This window comes from Eretmochelys imbricata, chromosome 12 (genome assembly GCF_965152235.1).
Source record: "Eretmochelys imbricata isolate rEreImb1 chromosome 12, rEreImb1.hap1, whole genome shotgun sequence".
NCBI classification, from domain to species: domain Eukaryota; kingdom Metazoa; phylum Chordata; order Testudines; family Cheloniidae; genus Eretmochelys; species Eretmochelys imbricata.
Genome location: NC_135583.1, coordinates 8,687,258 through 8,707,341, shown reverse-complemented (window position 1 = coordinate 8,707,341; position 20,084 = coordinate 8,687,258). Strand labels below are relative to the sequence as shown.

The following is a 20,084-nucleotide window of genomic DNA, read 5'->3' as shown; positions in this document are numbered from 1 at the left end:
AGGAGGAGTTAACCACTGTGTCACACACAGGTGTTCAGGAACAGCAGGTGCCATGTTCCACTCTGACCCCAGCCCTGCAGATCTGGCTTAGGAACTCTAAGCTAGAGACAGGATGGAAAATGTTTCTCGGTGTTGTGTGAGCCACTGTCCTGCAACTGCAAGAGTTTCCCTTGGGCAGGGAGCGTGACTGTTGGATGCTGGGGTTTTTGTGCTGAATCTGTTCGCCAGCCTACAGGGCAAGTAATTACTGATGGCATCATAGGAAAGCTTCTTGCCAGGGAGATCCACTAGACTGCAATTCCAAGGGATGTCGTGGAAGAGCCCCACTGGCTGACACATCTAGAACTAGGCTAGACAAGCCACTCGTAAATGGAGGGTAAGGGAATGACCCTGAACTCTCCCCCAGGGAGGGGCTAGAAAAAGTGACATGATTTGGCTCTCTCGTATCTGATTCTAAATATTCCACAACTGGTTTTAATCTACTGTGCACAGCTCTGCAGCCAGGCGTATTAATTCCAAGTACTGGAAGACAGACACACCAGCTATAGAACGCCATCAAAATGAAACACAGGCTGTTCCTCTGCCTGAAACAGGGCTAACAGCCTCCCAGGCAGAGCATGCGGAGATCTACCCATGAGATCTTACCGAGGTTTCAGGTACAGCATCACATACGCATTGTAGCAGAGGGTTATTGATCAGTGTTAAAGTGCTGCATTAGGCAGGAAAAACAGTATGTTAACTGTTAGGATTGCTAGTCTGGCTGCTTTGGACCATACAATGCTCCCCCTGGGTCATGCCAAGGCAATTAATCACGACACAGTGCAGGGCTTGCATGCAATGGCAACAAAACCTTGTGGCCTGCAGCAAGGGAGCACACTGCTGCCCTATCGGGGCTCTCCTTTAGCCTCTCCATATACTCTCCTGCTAGCGTCTCGTCAGCAATTGGTAGAAGTAGGGTATGAGGCTGGCACCCTCCGCTCACGGTTGGTGCCCCTGACCCAGCAGGAACATTTGCCAAGCACAGATTCCAGGCCAGCTGGGCCCCCCCGGCTGCCAGTGAGTTTGATGAAGTAGCTGTAGAGCGGGATATATAAACAGACAGGACCTTAATTTCACACATACCCTCCCACTAACCTCCCCTAACATGGGCGTATCCGGGAAAGAAAACAGTCGTCAGCAAAGGAAGTTCTTTCCCACAGCAGCAAGTCTGGTTCAGAAGGTTCTGTTATTTCTCCACGATCTCTGGCGTTTACAGTAGATTCCACGAGAACACACACAGTAGCTCTTCCTGGCCATGGCAGGGTTGGTCAGCACAAAGGCTTCTCCTCGGATGGACTCCATTCAAGGGAAACAGAACCAGAGTAAAAGAGGCAACGCTGTGTCTTCCTCCTCCAGGCATGAACAAGCCAATTATTGCTGAAGTAGGTCACTTGGAAGGAGTGCTCCAATGTGAGGCTGCCATCCAGGGGACGGCTGGGAAAGTGGCACTTTTGGACAGTGGGATAAAGGAAGTACCATCCCTGGTGAACAGAAAGGGGTCGAGATGAAAGGACCAAGAGGGAGAAACACACCCAGGGTTTTGTTCATACCTCCAACGTCCCTCATTTTGAGGGGCAGCTACTCATTTTAGGTGTCCCCTCAGTTCTTGAAAAGTATTTACCTCACAAAGAATTATGAAATTGTGATTAGAAGAAGTTATTTAGACGAAGGAGTCCCACACCATTTTATTTTAGCTTCCCCGTTTGACTAATTTGTGTGTCCCCCTCATTTCAGGTCACTCAGTGTTCTACAGTGGGGCCTCAGCAGGCTGAGAGATGGTCTTGTTCAAGAACAATTTATTGGCACCACCTGTTTACCTTTTCATGCCAGTGTGAATGAACAAGGATCGTGTATAGGATGAGTTCCATAGAGGTAAATGACAAGAGGAATTAGGGACAATTGTTGTGATATATAATGTACAAAGCAGGCAAACTGCACGAAGCAATTGACAGGCTGATGCAGGGAAATGCAGAGCTGTCAGAGAGCAGCGGCTTCCCAGCTGACTAAGAAATAAGGGATGCACTCTGCAATAGTGCTCCCAGGCCTTAGTAAATAGAAGGGTAAGGAGCATGGCCCTCAGCACATGCAGGAGTTTTGACTGGCTGTCCTTCTCCTGCGAGGCACAGGAATGGAGACAGGCAACAAATCAGATGATAATGTCTCTGCAGACCCACAGCAGACATGGGAAACCCATCTGCCTGGTTACAAGGAAATCCAGCTCCCCAAAGGCAGACAGAACGAGCTCTTCCTCTCATATCAGCTTGGAATGGAAGATTGAAAAGCCTGAGATTTTCCTTGCACCTGACTGTGTCCCATTGGAACCTGGGAATCTCTGCCATTTGAGAGAAGAGACATCCAAATCTTAAAACACAGAATACTCTTTAAATGAGTCAGACTAAGATGAGGCTCAAAAGCTGCATTCTATGCAGCCTCCCTGGACAGCACTCCAATCCTCCTCCATCACTTTCACATTTATAGCACTCATGGGTTCTAGCACCAACAGCTTCTGCACAGCTGAAGTTAGGAGAAAGTCTCCAAAAACCTGGAGTTAAGCAAATATGTTCCCTCTCCTTTTAGCAACGGAGGTGACCTTACTTTAACGGCTACACAAGACCTAAACCAGGCCACCTCTATAACAGTGATGCACTGGGAATAAGGAAAGTTGCATTAAAGAAACTTCAGGACAATTTCCAACACTGATCAAGAGGGGTGTTGTTGTTTTTTAATTTTTTTAAACAATAAAACAAACAGCTGTGCATTGAGCAAACCCAAATCTCTCTTACACACAAATATTTTAAAGTTTACTAACAGCATTGCAAGGTAAGGCATTCCAAAGAGATTTATCAAAATAAATTATCTTCTTCACCAAAACATTTCTGCAATTCATCCTTTCATTAAATTCACTTAAATGTCCTAAAAACCAGCAGTAAAAAAAAATTACCAATAATTCTAGGTAATACTGGGCTGCTTCCAAAGGACAGTGATACTAGAAGACACTCCTCAAAACATTTAAAATTAAGCCACTGCCATGTAAAACTCAGCTATGTAACCTAGGATTGTAGTTTTCAAATGAGTCTAAAGTCAAAAGGTCTTTAAATTTTTTGAGAAAAAGTTGGGGGATTTGTTCACAGCTAACCTAAAGTCCAGCAGCCTTCATTCTTGTGTCTGTACGTTCGATTAAACTAATGGGTACACTACTACACAATGCAGGCTTAAAAAAATAAAAAGCAAGATACTGTAGCTATCACTTGTCTGGTCAATAAAGTCCCATCCATCCGTGTATGGACCCTTCTTTGTATGTCACTCGAGAGACCAAACTTGTAGGTTTCAACTACGTTCCACCAACATATTGTAACACTGATTTCAAATTTCTAATCTATTTGCCTGGTACCCCCTTTTTAGCTTTACTCTTCTCAGCCACCCATCTGCTGCTGGCAATGAAATGCATAGAAAAATAAAAGCTCCAGGGGGTGAGCAGAGCTAGAAATGGGAAGTGAGGAGGAGCTCAGAAAGGGTCAAATAAATTGTTTTATTGAGACCAATATGAGCTAGCACCTCACTGTACAACTCATGCTTTACTTTTAAGTTTCGTAGCTAGACAACCGTGACCATCCAATGCGCTGCTCCCACATTCCAGCATTTATCGGTGTCCGAGCAGGCCTATGTAACATTTTTAACTCATTCTTGATATGTACAGTGATTTGGCCGTGGCTGCGGCTGCCTGCTGACTTAAGATGGGGTTCACTGTGAATCTCAACACTTCAATTCTTTCTTCTAATACTCCCCTTGGACGATCTCAAGCTAAACACGCAAGCACCTTCAGTGACCTATGCAAACAGCTGTTAATTGAGGCAGCAGTCTTTCCCTTGCCTCTGCCGCAGGCCTGCACCTTATGCTAGCAGCAGAAATCACGCCCAAGCCTTAAAAACTGCATTTGTTTGTGAAGGGATAAGTGTCACATAGAAAATATTACCAAAAGAAAAGGTTAAATCTGTCAGCTGTCCAAACACTATTAGACCACATGCTTTATACAGCAGAGACGCAGCCAGCTCACTCATCAGCACAGCGAGCTGAGCTCGGAAGAGAGACTTCCTGCTGGTATGAAGAGTGCAGGGTTTTATTTATTTATTTATTTCAACATTGCTCGTGAGGAGGCGGTGGGGGCAGCAGCAGAGAGTACTACAAGGTCTGTTGCATCTGCAATCTCCGTTCAGCAGCAGCGGCTAACATTCTGCGGCGCACGGTGACGGGGTCAGAGGCAGCACCCTCAGACAGAAAGGGGCTCTCGGAGGTGGAGTCCTCATCAGAGGTTTTGTTTAAATAACGCCTACAAGGATAAAGGGAAAAGATGGGTGAAAACAACAGAGTGGCTGATTCTGGCTCTGAAAAGTGACCATTCAGGGTTTATCATTCCGAAAAGCAAGGGAGGGTTTGGGTTTAGGGTTAGGGAAAGTGGAAAAATACCTCAACTGCAGATCCATAAGCAGCGTAAACCCGGACTCTTGCTATGGTTACCAGAAAGAGGACTACATTATCTACCATGCAATTTATATAGTTAACTTTCTGGTTAAAGCATGGAACTGGGAGTCTAAAGATCCAGGTTCTATTCCAATTTCTCACACCAATTCACTGTGTGGCTTAGGGCAAGTGACTTAACCTCTCTGTCTCTCCATGTCCCCTTCATTAAAACGGTGGTAGTACCTATCTCACAAGGATTAGTTCACGAACATTTGTGAGTCCTAGGAGAGCAAGAAAGCAGCTTCCAGAGATGACATCCAGAGATGACATCCTGCTGCATTTTAAAATTAGTGTTAAAAGCAACAGTTTGAATCTGCAACAGATCTAAAAATACGAGAAGTGAACTAGTAGTTTTAAATAGGAAAGAAAAAATAATTTGCCTCTCTGAGCAAAATTTAAGGATTTGAGGGAAGATGTGTCTGGGGACAGGTATATCTGAGGACAAATTTCTCAAGAGACTCTTAAAATGCACCCACAAGTCTTCAGGCTATGTTCCATCTGAACACAAAAGGAGGTATTTAAAAAACGCAACTGGGTCTGTTTGCTTACAAAAAGGGCTGCACCTGCGAACAACATGCATACACTTCTTGCAGGCCCGTTTAACGTTTTGCTCGTAAAAGTTGGCACAGAAACTTGTTCAATAGAAATGAACCAAACACAAATAAATAAATAAATAAATAAAATAAATAACCACCTTGTTGTATGGTACTTGGTCTCACTGGGCATTTGTGTGCATCAATCAACTGATGCCGACCTGGCATTTATCAGAATTTATCAACCTTCACTAATATGAGCAGAATTTATTAAAAAAAAGTTCAGTTCAATATGCAAACATTTATTAGCAGCCAAAAGAATCAATTTACAACCAGTCACTATATTTTGTGGGGCAGGGGAGGGGACTGGGTTGAACTTTGTGTAGAGTTTTTTGTAAGGGGTACCATAACTGACCTACGTCACTTGGTGCTTAAGCAGAAACAAAAACTTGCTCGACACTTGAAAACAACTGTGTTTGACATGTGGTGTCAGATATAGTAAGGTATGAATGCAGGCACAGCCACAGCCAGGAGGCAAGATGATGGTTTACTAGAAGTAGACTCAGCAGACTTGTAAATGATACTGGGTTCTCTTCTTTATGAAGGGCCTGATCCAAAGCCCACTGAAGTCACTGGAAGTCATTCCACTGATTTCAATGGACTCTGGATAAGGCCCTAGGTTTATATTCACATCTTGTTGAGAAATGGGCCTAAGTCAGCACTTCACAATTGTGTTTTTGATAATGATGCTGTATTAGACAGAGTCCTGATCCCGCTGCAGCAGATACAGCTGTTGTTCCCACTGTATTTTGCATAAACACAAAGACAGGGGGGAAAAGTCCAGACAAAATCCACTTTACAAGGTACCACTCTAATTAAGTGGACAGTACTGCGTGTCAGGGATTGAGCATACTTGCGAGCTTGCTGCAGCAGGTCTTCCTTCCGCTGAACTAACATACGCTGCCTTTCATCAACGGACTTGGAGAAGCGACTTCCTCTGGCCTCAAAATCTTCTGTCTCACTGGGCTCTGCTTCCATTTCACTGAACTCCACCATTTCTTCCAGTCTCGGACTGAGTTCAAGTGGTACTCTCTCAGTCTAGGATAAAGATAGGAAAGTAAAGAAGGAATTTATAGGAAAGTGTAAAATTTGACAACAGGGGGTTTCTATATCACAACAACAAGCTACAGCCTTTCGGAGCTATTAATAAGTGCAGGGGTTTTCAAGGAATTTAAGGGAAAAAGGCAGCCAACTCAGGTAGCTAATTCCTTTCGGCTTCTTCACAAATTCCAGTCAAAATGTGCAGCAGGTCAAGCCAAAACATATTTAAAAAGAGTCAGAATTCTATAAAGCTGCATCACATCTCAGCTGTCAGATCATTAGTTTGGTTGTGGATTCAGAGAACAGACTAGCTATGAGATTGGCTTAATTTCCAAACGCAAAAATGTGGCACCTCTTGCCCTATTTCAAAATAAACATTAAACAACAAACCCACAAATCACAGCTTTTTACAGATGATTAAAAAGCCAAACACAAAAGGTGATGTAATGAAGGGTCTCATCTGACCCACTTTACAGTACAGAAGCAAAAAATTAAAAGGCAAAAAGAGTTCACAGCGAGACCACCCCCAACAGCAATTCAGCCTATTTCATAAGTACTAGCATTCACCAATTCCTTGGGTCTCAGTCTCATGCCTTTGGATTTAGAATTCTTAGAGCCTACAGACCACATGCACACAAACTGCCACTGACTTCAACAGTTTTCCAACAGCTAGATCTGCACAATCAGGCCCCCGTTTTGTAACTGAGCAACAAGAGTGTGATAAAGGTTATAAAAGGAACTCTAGCCCATCTACCACTAGTAGTTTGTTGTTGCATCTCTGTTTCCTGCGTATCTTCAGAGTCAGATCTTCCCTCTACTCTGTTACCTGAACTGTAGTGTGTGTGCCTTTAACTTGTAAGCTCCTCAGGGCAGGAATTTCATTCTTGGCATTCTATTTAGCATATTATACACACAACCTGTTGTAAAGGTCTGTGTAAATTTACAATGCTAGCTAAGCTGGAAACCATTATATGTTCCGTTTACTGCAGAGTGAGCTGGATCTGCTTAGTACGCTGAACATGGAAGAGCAAATGCACCTCAGTGAAGCTACCTGTATCTGCTATCATATATCAAACTCTTTATTAGTGCATCCAAGTTGCCAAGAAATTCTATTGTAATTATTCACCGAAATATACAAGCACAAACGACAAAACTAGATGATCAAACATCAACTGGAGATAGCATTTAAATATTATTTTGACTTGTAAACTGAGTAACAGCAACATTAAGCTCTTTTTTACAGTCACTCTTCTGATGATAAAGGCATTTTATTATATTTCTTTAAATCAGCAATAATCTCAATCCCTAAAATCCTGCCAACTGAGAAATCTTGCATTCCACCATGGAGTGGGGGAATTATAATTCGACCAAGGTTTCTAACCATCAGAGGACTGAAGTTCCGGAACAGTGTTCCAAGGGGAGCAGTGGGGGCAAAAAACCTAACTGGCTTCAAGACTGAGCTTGATAAGTTTATGGAAGGAATGGTATGATGAGACTGCCTACAACAGCATGTAGCCTATCTGTGACTGCTAGCAGCAAATATCTCCAACAGCCAATAATGGGACACTAGACAGGGAGGACTCTGAATCACTACAGAGAATTCTTTCTTGGGTGTCTGGCTGGTGGATCTTGCTCAGGGTCTAACTGATCGCCATATTTGGGGCTGGGAAGGAATTTCCTCCCAGGTCAGATTGGCAGAGACCCTGGGGGGTTTTCACCTTCCTCTGCAGCATGGGGCATGGGTCACTTGCAGGTTTAAACTAGTGTAAATGGTGGATTCTCTGTAACTCTAAGTCTTTAAAATCATGATGTGAGGACTTCAGTAACTTAGCCAGAGATGATGGGTCTATTGTAGGAGAGAGTGGGTGAGGTTCTGTGGCCTGCAACGTGCAGGAAGTCAGACTACAATCACTAGATGATCATGATGGTTCCTTCTGGCCTTAAAGTCTACGAGTCTATAATAATGGCACAACTTAGCTCTTACATAGGCTTTTCATAGTTTAGTATCATTATCCCCCATTTTACAGATGGGGAAACTGAGGCACAGAGTGGTGAACTGACTTATCCAATGTCACCCAATAGCTGGGAATAGAACACAGTCTCCTGAGTCCAATCCAGTGCTCTATCCACTGGGCTATACTTTCTCTCCAGAAAGAACTATTTCTGCTTTCCCCCAGAAACAACTATTCCAGATAAACAGGAAAATTATCACAGCGCGCCTAATTCTGCAAATTGTTTAACACTCTCCACTCTCAATGATTTAAGTTAAGCAGCCATAGCTCCTTGAAGGAAGCACTTACCACATCTTGAAGGACCGAGCCTTAGGATACAATAAATTCAACCCCAGAATTTTTCTTACCACCAAAACACTTTTAATAATGAGCAATATAAGAAGAAAAGGTTAAGCCTTTTTAAATTAAATTCAAAGCTAACAACAGATTGACCGAGTAATTCTTTTACTTGCAACACCTTGCAGAGTTTGTCATGTTAAGTTATGGTGGCCTATATTGGCCCCAATCTTCAAAGTCTTTAATGCGAAAGGACCCAAGTACATCAGCAACTACATCTTCATCTACAACCCTGCCAGGACATCTCTGGAAAGACTTGGATTACAAAATCCAGGAGTAAGGGCATGAAAGCTGGAGATAAAGCTCTCTCAAGGTGACTCAGTTGTGGAATGAGCTTCCTGAGATCAGATTAATATAGAGGCTGACCACTTTCCAGGTACTCCTCTGACAAAGCATTTCCAGTACGATGATGGAATGTATTCTCCAAAGAGTCTCCTTGCTCAGAGAGGGGAGAAGAACAGAAAACTCCATGAAGTCTGCTAGGGTCTCAGCCTGGAGATTTAATTTACATGGGAAGCACTTTGATACAATTGTGATGAGAGCTACAAGAAACTCCAAGATAGAAGAATAGCAACATACCGAGCACCACACATTTTGGAATCCAGCCTTCATCTGAAAATGCGGCATTAAGGACTCCATTGCTTCCCAGTGTAATTTGTGGGCACTGCACAAAGTTGTTGTACCATATTTGATGACAGTCTTGGAGACATAAAAAATTACTTGCTTGTAATAAGAGCTCTCTGAAAGCAGGATCTGCTAGTGAGCCATATTCTTGCATGCTGGCACAAGAGTAAAGTTTAGAACCATCATTCTGATGAAGCAGCTGTGAACAAGACTCCAGAGGGCGCACAAAGCTCCGTAAGCTTAGAACTGGGTTGTCCATAGCACGACTTGCAGGATTTCTGCCAGAGGCTGTGGTTTGAATTCTTGTGCATTTGGGAGAGTTTTCCAGCTTTTCCAACTGAGCGAAGTAGTCGTCACAGCAGTACAAGGACTGTGTACAGGAACCCGCCTCAACCGCCAACAAAGCATTCAGTACTTCACTCCCCTGGACAGAGGGCCTACCGAAGCTCATGTGAAAATTGAGTTGATGAACAAAGACACAACTAAACTACTTTAGGTGAAGAAATCAGCCTATACGGATCATGTCCGATCATATCAGGTCAGCAAAATAAAACCCGGTAACTTCAAGAAATGCATGACCTGAGCGAACAGCCAAAGAGCTTCGGTACCATTTGCCATCCAGGCAGACTGCCCTGACAAGTGAAATGCATCAGAGGGGTAATACAGCGTTCATGTCAGTTTCTACAGCCTAGCTGCTAGGACTCCAAATCATCAACTGCGTCTATTTCAACGTCCAGTTGTGCTGATGGCAGCCTGCTGAGAGTATAAAGCTCCACAGTTTGAACATGGAAGCTGTAAACTGTGGAATGCAGAGATTTCAAAAACAGCTGGTGAGCAAAGCGAGTCATTTTTAAACCATAGGGGACGAATCAGCGCACCCATCTCGTTGATACCAGCATCTTTGGAGCGCAAGCAGCAAGGCATCGACTAATCTGATGTCAGCAGAGGCCCATCAGACATGAAACTTCAACAGCTAGATCACATAATGGTGCTACTGCTGCAGCAACCTTAAATACCCTCTTTATGAAAACCAACACATGACCTTTTGGGGCCTTTCAACAGTATGGAGGGGTTTATATCAATAGGGGGGCCTTGCTTACACATGGAGGTGGAGGAGTGATGTAACAGAACTCTGTGGTCCCCTCAGAAAGCCTTGGAGGAAGTGAGCCACCTCACTTCCTTGGATCTCCAAGAGGAAAGAATGGAAGCACCCTAGAATGAGCTCTTCCACCTCAGCCAGGGTCCCCAGGACAGTCACCACAGACCCATAGCCAACAGCCAGACCTAGAAAAATCAGTATGGACCCCCGCCTCCCGCCTTTTTGACCTTTACCCATGGCTAGGAAGTCATCAGCCAGTGAGACTAAGAATCTATGCCCTACTGGGGACTGAAGCAAGACTGAAAAGAGTGGAGGGAAAACGGAAGTGTCCGAGGGTTGAAGAATACCGTGCCACAACCTTCTCCCTGTTACTCAAAAAATGAAAGCTGAGACAGGCAAGACCATCAACATCAAAAGTCTGTTCTTCGAGCTGGGGACCGACAACTGTTCTTGAAGGAAGCCGGTAACCTAATTAAAATCTCAGCCATTGTAGTATGAGACAGAGCAATATCCCAAAACACAATAATAATCTATTGCAGTGTTTAACTATCCTTATGGTCAGACAGCTTTTCCTAATACCTAATCCAAACCTCCCTTGCTCCAGATTAAGCCCTTTACTTCTTGTCCTAATAAGGATGGTCCGATTGTTTTGGTGAATTTAATGTGAAGAGAAGGGGCTGGCTTGACAGCCCTGGAGACTAAAGACTCTTCTCTGTAAGCACAGTAACAGATACAGGCTGAGTAGCAGCACTGCAAGCTTCCTTCACACGACCCCAACTTGATTCAAGCCTGACCTGATGGAAACACATATGGAAGTTGAGAGGGAAATTCAATCTCCACGGCCCATTTACTGGTTTAGGCCTCTAATAAGATGGTCAGAAGTGCCCATTTTGCACCATGTCCAGTAGGAAGAGGATAGATACCACCAACTCACTTCCCACAGACCCCACAGCCATCACTGATAACTTTCAGTCACAACTGGGATGAAATTCACACCCAGTCATCTCCAGGAGAAAAAGTCCCTAGATCATTATCCCCAGTCCATTACCAATTCTGCAATCCTCCCCCAAGTCAATATGCTCAGATTAAAGTGTTTGAATTGGGGTAAAGTTCTGTATTTTAAATCAGACCAAGAAGCGTGCCACTCTTTGAATGTGCATTTCCAAAAGCATCGCATATATAGGCAACTTTTAAAGCTTTTCAGGTGGGTTAGCAAGTCAGACCATCGGCATACACAGATCCAGAATGTCAGCACAGAAACCAAAAAGGTTCAGGTGCAACACAGAACATTCAAAGCTAGAGCAAATCTGTAAAATGATGCTCCTCAACATGAGAGGACCTTCCTTTAAAACGATTTTACTAAGACACCACAAGAAATCAGAATAACCCAAAAGAAACACAGGATGAGGTTTCCTTAAGTGACACAAGAAAAATCAAGTACTTTATGTCCAACTTCAGATTTTCCTCCTCTGTGAGTCTTCCTCCCACTTGAAACTCATGCCAATACTGACCCCGTTATATCTTCTACTTCAGGGCTTTAAATATAAATAAAACCCTATGCTACCTCGGAGTCTGCTAATGGCAAACTGCTGCACCTTGTCCTTAAATTAGCCACAGCGGGGCTATTCAGGTTATTAAAGGCTGCCAGAGGCCAGAAAATTCTGTATCTGATGATTCATTCCCTTCTAAATCCAACTACAGAGGAAGGTAAAACCACTTCAGGTCAGGGAAAAATAGAATCTTAAAAACAAATCAAATAAAGAGACTCTAATCTTTCCTCCAAGCTTTAGTTTAGCCGACTTGCACCATTCTATTAACTCCTTAAAGAGGGAAAGAAATGTTTTTTTCCTTCTGCTTCTGGGGAAAGTCAGAGAAAGGAAAAGAATTAACTACCTTCCTCCCCTTCCCCTCCCCCCCATTTGTACCCATTCACTCATAGGCACCCCATGCCCCCTAGATCTATCTCCCTCCCTGCCCCTCAACAACCACATGACAAAATCCCCATACATGAAAAAAAATCCACTCATTAAAAGGGACAACATCCCCAGAGAAAATAAAGAGTGGAGCTCCCACCCTCCCCTTTAAGGAATCACCCTAAAGAATACAGGGATAGCAAGAAACCCTGTCCTGCAACTCCCCAACAGCCTTCCTTCCTCAGACATGAAACAAGATGAAGAATTCCTTGAAAAACCATCCTGTCACAGTCACGTAAGACGACTGTGCTTTAGAACGGAAGCCTGACCTTTTCTGTACCGGTGTCGCCAGTGTGCACCAGTCACCCAGGCACTGTAATACCCACAGGGAGAATTTCCTGGTACTCTCTGCTGCCTGAGTTCATGTCTCTGTAACTTGGTTTCCTTTCACCATCGTGCACCTGTGCTTTTTGGTGCCAGCTTACCTGAGTAGCAGTTTCCGCTTCCTCCTGATCGGAATTATGCCTTTCCACGGGACTGTTTGACGCAGGTCTAACGCTATCTGGACGCTACAACACAAGCATCACAGATTTAATAAGCTACATGAAATGCATAAATAAATACAAAGGTAGGTTCTAAGAATAACTTCAATATCTGCCTTACACCCCATAACACACTGTGCTTTCTTTCAAAAAGATAAATTCTCAAGAAAGAGAATACCCATATGAGAGACACAGAATTACAGCCGCTTCCCCACACACACACTGATATAAGGTACATACCAGGTAACCCTACAGTATCTGGTGTGTGCAGCACCAGAATTAAATATTCTTACTAACAGAAACGGGGCTCCCAGATTGTTTTATTGCAGTCCAGAGTAAGTAATAAGACCCGAACATTATTTTGCTGACTACTTTCTTTGTAATACCCCCATCCCTCCAATGATATAGCTCAACCACACATCAGCAGAGAAAGCAGCCGCAAATGTTATGATGCTACAGCAACGTGACCAAGGAGGTGCTTTGTAACATTCTGAGCAAATTACCATTTAAGATGAAATTTCTTACATTTGTTTTTAGCCCATATATGGTATTTTTGCTATATGAGAGTGAAAACATGGTGTTTCTGTAGCTTTAAGAAAGCAAGGAAATTCCATGAAAAAGCTGGGTTAATACAACAATACAGTTGCGATTTTATAGGCACAGAAGTTGAGATAATCACAGAAGTTGAGAACCTACAGCATCAGAATGCCAGTCAATTTTACACAGTATAGTAAGGCATTCAAATTAAATCCTATCCTGTAATACTAAATGCTATACTCTGTGCAAGGGCACCTGAGTTAGTGTGGCAGTAGGAATTACCTGACTTTTATGCCAGAGAAATCCGAACAATGATGTTGCATTAACCCAACATTTGATACTGATAGTGGATAATAAACAAGGAAGAACTGAAGAATCAACATTACATTTTCCTAGTTCGTTCTTAACGTTCTCATCCATGTGATGGATCTAGACAATTGGTAAAGTATGGTCCTGTCAGAACATGATCTCATGACTGACCTGTGTTGGGAAAGGTACCTGGATACGTCCCTCTAAGATGTTGTCCGTTGTTATTTCTACCGAGCGTGTCAGCTGCAGATCCTGTAGAACTATATGGTAGGGAACCTGAGGGAACATCTCTTGAATCTGATGGGCCTGTAAAAAGCAAAATGTATAATGTGAAAATCTGTGTGCAAAGTGCCTTAAAAAAGGAGTCCTAATGGAAGGATGAAGGCCCAGATTTTCAGAACCATGCATACATATGCCTAGTTTGTATCTGAAGTGACTGCAATTCCATTCCAGTTGTGGTAATCATGCATGCAATGACAATAACTGCAAGAGCAAACTGGACACACGAGTTCTGGGTCACTGTCGCTCTCAGAAAAACGTCAGAACAACTGTACTGTTTGACGGCAACCTTGCGCATGTCCCACTTTCCCAGAAACAAGAGATGAGAAACTGTAGCTGTCGCCACTTTGGCAAATACAGCAAGAAAAGTTACAGGAATAACACACTAGAGAGAGGCTGGTAATAACTTACATCCTGATGCAGAAAGATGAGACCAGGCTGACAATTTACTTACAGAATGAGGTGAAATTCTGATGCCACTAAAGCCAACGTCAAATCTCCAATTGACTCACATGGAGCCAGGATTTCATTATGAAACTTCACCCTTGAAAGAATACAGGCTTCAAAAAAAACCTCACATATACTCTTTTAATGAAGGTATTTTTTCATGAGCGTTTATACCATCAATATTTAATCTTTCAATGACTGAAAATTAACTCAATGTTTAAGATTTACTATACTCAATCCCAGATTAACGCCAACATGGCATTGATAACCCAAGGGACTAGTAGTGTCCATTTTAAATAGTCTACTCTCTCTCTCTCTCAAGCTGTTCAGGCTAGAAACCGATATGTTATCATCACCTGAAAGCCCAAGAAAACAGTTTTCAAATGGATTAAAGCATGAGCAACTAACAAGTTATTGGATTTCAAGCTGTTTAAATGATGTACAACTGAAACAAAGAAAGGCAAGAGGGCAATCAAAATAATGTGCTTTTAAAGGTCCAAAAAGTCTTGATAAATGCCAGGGCTAAAGAAAACATTACATGACCAGTACAAGTGTGTTCAAGATCAGTAAACCTTTCCAACGCTCGGGGGGGGGGGGGGTAGAACGACACACATGGCAAATGATATGCTGGACAGTGGGGAGAAAACCAGGCACATACTGGATGGCACTTTCAAATAGCTCACAAAACAACAGAGGTACAATACACGTAACAACAGCTTTCCCTTTTTATTAATCTGTGACCAAAGTAACAGGTTCAGCATTTCAGCCACTGGTGGCCTCTTTTTTTGAATACTCTATTAGGGTTTTTCTCAGATAACACGAAGCAGAATTTTGTTTGGTTTCCAATTTAAAATACATAATACTTCGGTTTACTAACACAGTGGTCTTTTTCCTTACATTAGGCAATTTAAAGTACAATACTGAAATATATTCAAATATGCATGACCCTTATAAATTATTAGTCATCCTAAATATAACTTCCATCCTGTGTCATCCTGCTCAGCAAAAAAGAATAGCCGGTGTCTGCTTAAATACTCTGTGCACATTTAACTTGAATAAAATTATTACAGTTGATAGTCTGCAAACCCAAAAATATTCAAAAACTGTGGTCTCACCCCACACAGATTCAACAGCAGAGATGGCACTGCAGTAAGGTCTTGTATCAGGTAGATGTCATTGTTTTTACAAGATACACTGATGAACAATTACTAATATGCTATGAAATTGGGTATCAAATAATTCAGATTAAATTATGTTTGTCAGATTAAATGAACTAAATACATTTTGTGATGTAATTTCCTTGAGTTTTGCTATCATGTGCTATTGTTTATGCACTAATCCACAAAATCTGGTAATTTATAATCAGTGTCCCAGTCCTCAATGTGAATTAGCAAGGTTCTGCTGTACTAAGAGAGCATCATCTCACTGGTACGTGTTTGAACACAAAGCTCTATGTAGGTGCTCAGAACCATTAATAACAGTGATGAGTACTCTAGCAACAATAATCCTAAAAGAAAAGAAACATACAGAGACGGCTACAATACTACTGCAAACAGAGACAGTTTTGTCAGTTTAAGGCCTAATTTTGCTATTACTGAAGTCAATGGCAAAACACTCAGGATGCAGAATCAGAACCTTTGTTACTATGAACTGTCTGTGGAATGAAGTACCGGAGAGGACCATTAGACGGCAACACCAAGCAAGCTGAAAGAAGCAGCTCTATAGCCCAGTCCTTGAAGTCACACCAACCTATCTATCCTCATCCACTACATCCTGTTGCAACCAGTGCACAATGTTAACACGGACTTATGGTCTCCCCTCACTTCAGTTTCCTCCACTGTCCATTTATTTTCACACATCAGCACTGCTAACATGCAAACCCAGCTCTAGACGTCAATGGAACTGCACCCACATAAGCTAGGGCATCTCTGTGGTGAAGCCTTGAGCTTGGCATCTGCTAGAGATTTCAATGTCTCCACTCACTCTCAGTCCACATACATCCCTTTCACTCCAACACAGACTGGCGGGCATAGGAGTACAACCTATTAATCAGTCTTACCATAGCATTGAGCTGTGAGTTGCTCGCTTGCGCAATACCCAGGATATTAGTAGTGTGCATCACTTCCACTGAAAAACTGGGCAGCCAGCTAGCGATACGAGAGCCTAAGAGCAAGAAACCAAAAGGAAGGTCAGGCAGGAATAAAAGAGGTTTTCAGCAATCTGAGCTTTTCCATGTGTATTTAATTCCATCACCTATAATTATAGAAAATGAATAAGGTGAATTCTATAATGGATTCCATTCTAAGCATGTCTCCCAAATGGGGAGAAAGTAGGAGCAAAGACAAACATATCCCTCTCCCCATAACTGTCACTATTTGTTTGAAATGTACATATTAACATTTCATTAAACCAGCCACTACTGATCTGCAGTTGATCTGTCACAATATTTTTATTTTTAAACAAAAACTGGTTGGTGGAAGGAGGGAGTCTTGAATAGTTTGGGGATTATTAGGGAATCAAGAGGACATGAACTCCACTACAGCACCAGTAACCTACAGTTAAATTCTAGGTTGTGGAGTAAAAATACCTGCTCATTGACAAAGGGAAAACTCGAGGGTCAAATTCAGCTGTGGTGTAAGTGGGTGCAACCCCACCAATTTCAATAAACATGTGTCTGCCTATATAGAGCTAACTTTGGCCCCTGTTTCACAATCATGCTGCCAGTATCACTGGGCAAGTGCTGCTGTGCAGGAGGCTGGAGCAATCGCCCTGAGTGATCCTCCGCCTCCTCCTGTCGTAATTACAGGATCAGGCCTCCTTGAGTATGGAAAATGAATAGATCCTCATTCCCATTCCCTTCCTCATTTCTTATTTCTCTGTTAATCGGTCCATGCCTTGCTCTAAGGGATAGCAGTTGCTGTCTCCACAGGAGCCTCAGTGGTCTCTCATATGAGAAAATGTTGGGGAGGGGAGCTTCTACTTGCAAGTGTCCTTAGGAGAGACAAAATCAACACAGAAGATGGAGACTGTGCAGGAAGCTGTCTGCAGTGAAGTGCCTGGATGCACCCAGCAGGGACCAGCCCTTCTTCTCTTGGTTTTCTTGATTTGAAAGAGGTGAGATTACAAAAACAGAACGGACAAATAAAGGTGCATTGTGTGGCAGTGCAGCATCTAAGTCAGAATGCCTGCTATGAGCATGCTGGGATCTCCACTAGGGCAGAGCCCAATCGTAGCTGCCTGCCAGTGTGGACGCACACTTAACTGAAAAGGCTTTAAAATTACCAACAAGTGACAAAATTCCCCATGAGCTGGGGAAAGAAGGCATATGCTGGTGTCAAAGTTAACAAAAATTTGGAAGAACCTTTGCACTAATGAGCCTTTTCTGCACGAGAAACAGCTTTTGTACCAGCATGCTGAGGGAACGGCATGACCCAGGACCACTGAGAAGTCCATGTGCTTTGTGCATATATCATATGATATATTAATGAAGCCACCAGGACCACCTGATCAACTCTATTTTGAACATATGCTTTTAGCTAAGACCAAACTTTCATAGGCCTCTATGGGATTTCATATGACTCAGGTCTTGCAAGGCTCTTCCAAGTTTTGGCTGATAAATGGGGACTAGATGGTTAGTATAATTTTGGAGAAAGCCTTCAACACACGCCTGGTAAGATGTAACAGTCTTTCAAGAGCGGCCACCGATTAGCAAACAATTTGGGTAGGCAGACAAACCCCAAGTGTTTCCTGCTCTGCCAATGAGCATGAGAATTTATGGAACAAACAACAGTTCTAGAATTGTTAACCCTGTAGAACTCTAAGTGGCCACTCCCTTTTCCTTGAGTTACAGGAAGAAGGGAGCTTTGGATGGTCTTAGAAGAGTATGTTCAAGCCTCTCCAGAGGTGTGACAAAAGCAAGTGTAGACATATCTGAGCTAGCTTTTAACTAGCAATAGCTTCACAGTGAAGCCGTGACAGCCGCACTGGCTGTCCACAGCCGCCTGGGACCCTGTGTACATATTTCAGCAGCTGGCTTATGCTGCTGTGGCTTCATTGCTATTGTTACGTGTCACAACGTGCTGCAGTCACACCTCTGACTGCAGTGCAGACACACCCTATGAACCGATATTCACCTATAACTAGGAGAAGGAACTGTATGGCTGAGAAAGCTGAAGGGGGAGGAAATTTTTGGACAGTTTAAGTTTATACTGGACCACAATGAGGATCTTATTTACACAGAAGGCTGCTGCTCTTCTGTTTTTCTGGATGACATCAACTGTAAAACCTGGTTAACTCACCGTCGAAGTGGAAGAAGTGATTGTGCTGGTTCAAGCGAGGTCTGCCTTCTGCTACTGCCACAGGTACCAAGTTCTCATCTAAGTTCTCCCTCTGGTGGTCCTCCCTAACTCGGTGGTTGTCAGTGATATTGAGAGACATTCTACAGGTGGGGCAGGATGTATCCTGTTCAAGCCAGGAACGCAGGCATGAGCTGACAAGAAACCAGGCAACAGAAAACCTTAGTAAGCATATGGCATTTGTCTGAGATATCAAGATCACAGGTACATAGAGAAGCTGCAGTGTAACAATCACACCTCACAATATTCTCTGCAACACATTAATAGGTCTGATTGCTGTTACATTTTACAGCTACCTGAAGCAATAGACTATCCGATCAGCTTCTGATGACCCCATCACTTGATTTGTCTTTTCAGCTGAAGAAACCCAAGTGAAAGTGTTTGTACCTTGCTTTTATACCCACACTTCCAGACAGACCCTCTTCATGTCTAGAGAAGCCTTGCACAGATTTACTTGCCCAAGTAGCCCAGAGCATGTAAATTTTAGTTTGGAAGGGGAAGTCAAATGATCATCATCATCATAAAGAGCAGGTGAGCAGATTTTGTGGCTATGATGGTAAATCTTCAAGGCACTTTTAGCCAGGCTGGTCTGGAGTTTGCATTCCAAAGAACTGTTCAAATTTTTCTTCAGATAGTTAACCTTACTTCTGCTATTGACAAGGGGCCTATCACTGTGAGAATTTTATGGACTAAGATTTATTGATGCAAGCAATAATGCATTTATTTTCTAGATTCATTTACATCTGCAATTCTTGGGATCCCAGGACTTACAGGGATCCACTAAGCACTTTGTCTGCTTTCTGATTCAGACTGCCTAGACTGCAATGAGAAATCACGCAGAATTCAGAATTGTATTCTCTTGCAGAAATTCAATACAATTTCTTAAACCATATACTTAGTGCTCATTTAATACACTTAATCAGAAGCTCCCAATGCATCGAAGTCTCCGTATGTCTCGTCCCCATTTTACAGACGGTGAAACCCAGGTGAAAGAAGACTTGTTCAATGTCAAACTACAAGTCAATGGCAAAGTCAAGAATATAACCCACTAGCCTCAGTGCAAGGCCGTATTCTAGTGGCTCAAGCTGTCCATCTACATATGATGAAGATGTACGAATAAATATCTAGATATGATGGTAATGAGCACACTAGTAACACCAAAGTAGATATAATGAAAATCTAGCCAACTACATCGGCTTGCTCCTCAGAAGAGTGTACCAAGAAGCACTTTAGTGGTGTCAATGATATAAAGTCATTACTTACTGTACCAAACAAGTGATGGACATTGTAAGACAGTGAATTCAAACAAAATTCTACTCAAAATTAAAGATGGGATTTTCAAAGGAGCATAAAGGAGTTAGGTACCTAAATCCCAGTGAAATTCAATAGGATTTGGGCTAACACGATTTGACTCCTCTGAAAACCCAGCTTAAAGGCACA

At 42.8% G+C, this 20,084-nt stretch overlaps 1 protein-coding gene across 2 annotated transcripts in view; it reads right to left on the bottom strand.

The window, feature by feature from the left end:
- Positions 1-2,741: 2,741 nt before the first annotated feature.
- The window catches only part of AMFR (autocrine motility factor receptor), a 38,143-nt gene continuing 20,800 nt past the window's right edge, over positions 2,742-20,084 (bottom strand). Inside the window, exons 9-14 of one of the 2 annotated variants that reach the window (XM_077830936.1) lie at positions 18,588-18,778; positions 16,349-16,452; positions 13,753-13,869; positions 12,661-12,744; positions 6,004-6,188; positions 2,742-4,366 (exon numbers count right to left, since the gene is read on the bottom strand). In XM_077830936.1, the coding sequence (XP_077687062.1) occupies positions 4,219-4,366; positions 6,004-6,188; positions 12,661-12,744; positions 13,753-13,869; positions 16,349-16,452; positions 18,588-18,778 (829 nt within the window). In that variant the 3' untranslated portion in view covers positions 2,742-4,218. Of the gene's footprint in view, positions 4,367-6,003; positions 6,189-12,660; positions 12,745-13,734; positions 13,870-16,348; positions 16,453-18,587; positions 18,779-20,084 lie in introns of both variants that reach the window. The other variant, XM_077830935.1, reaches the window with a different exon arrangement.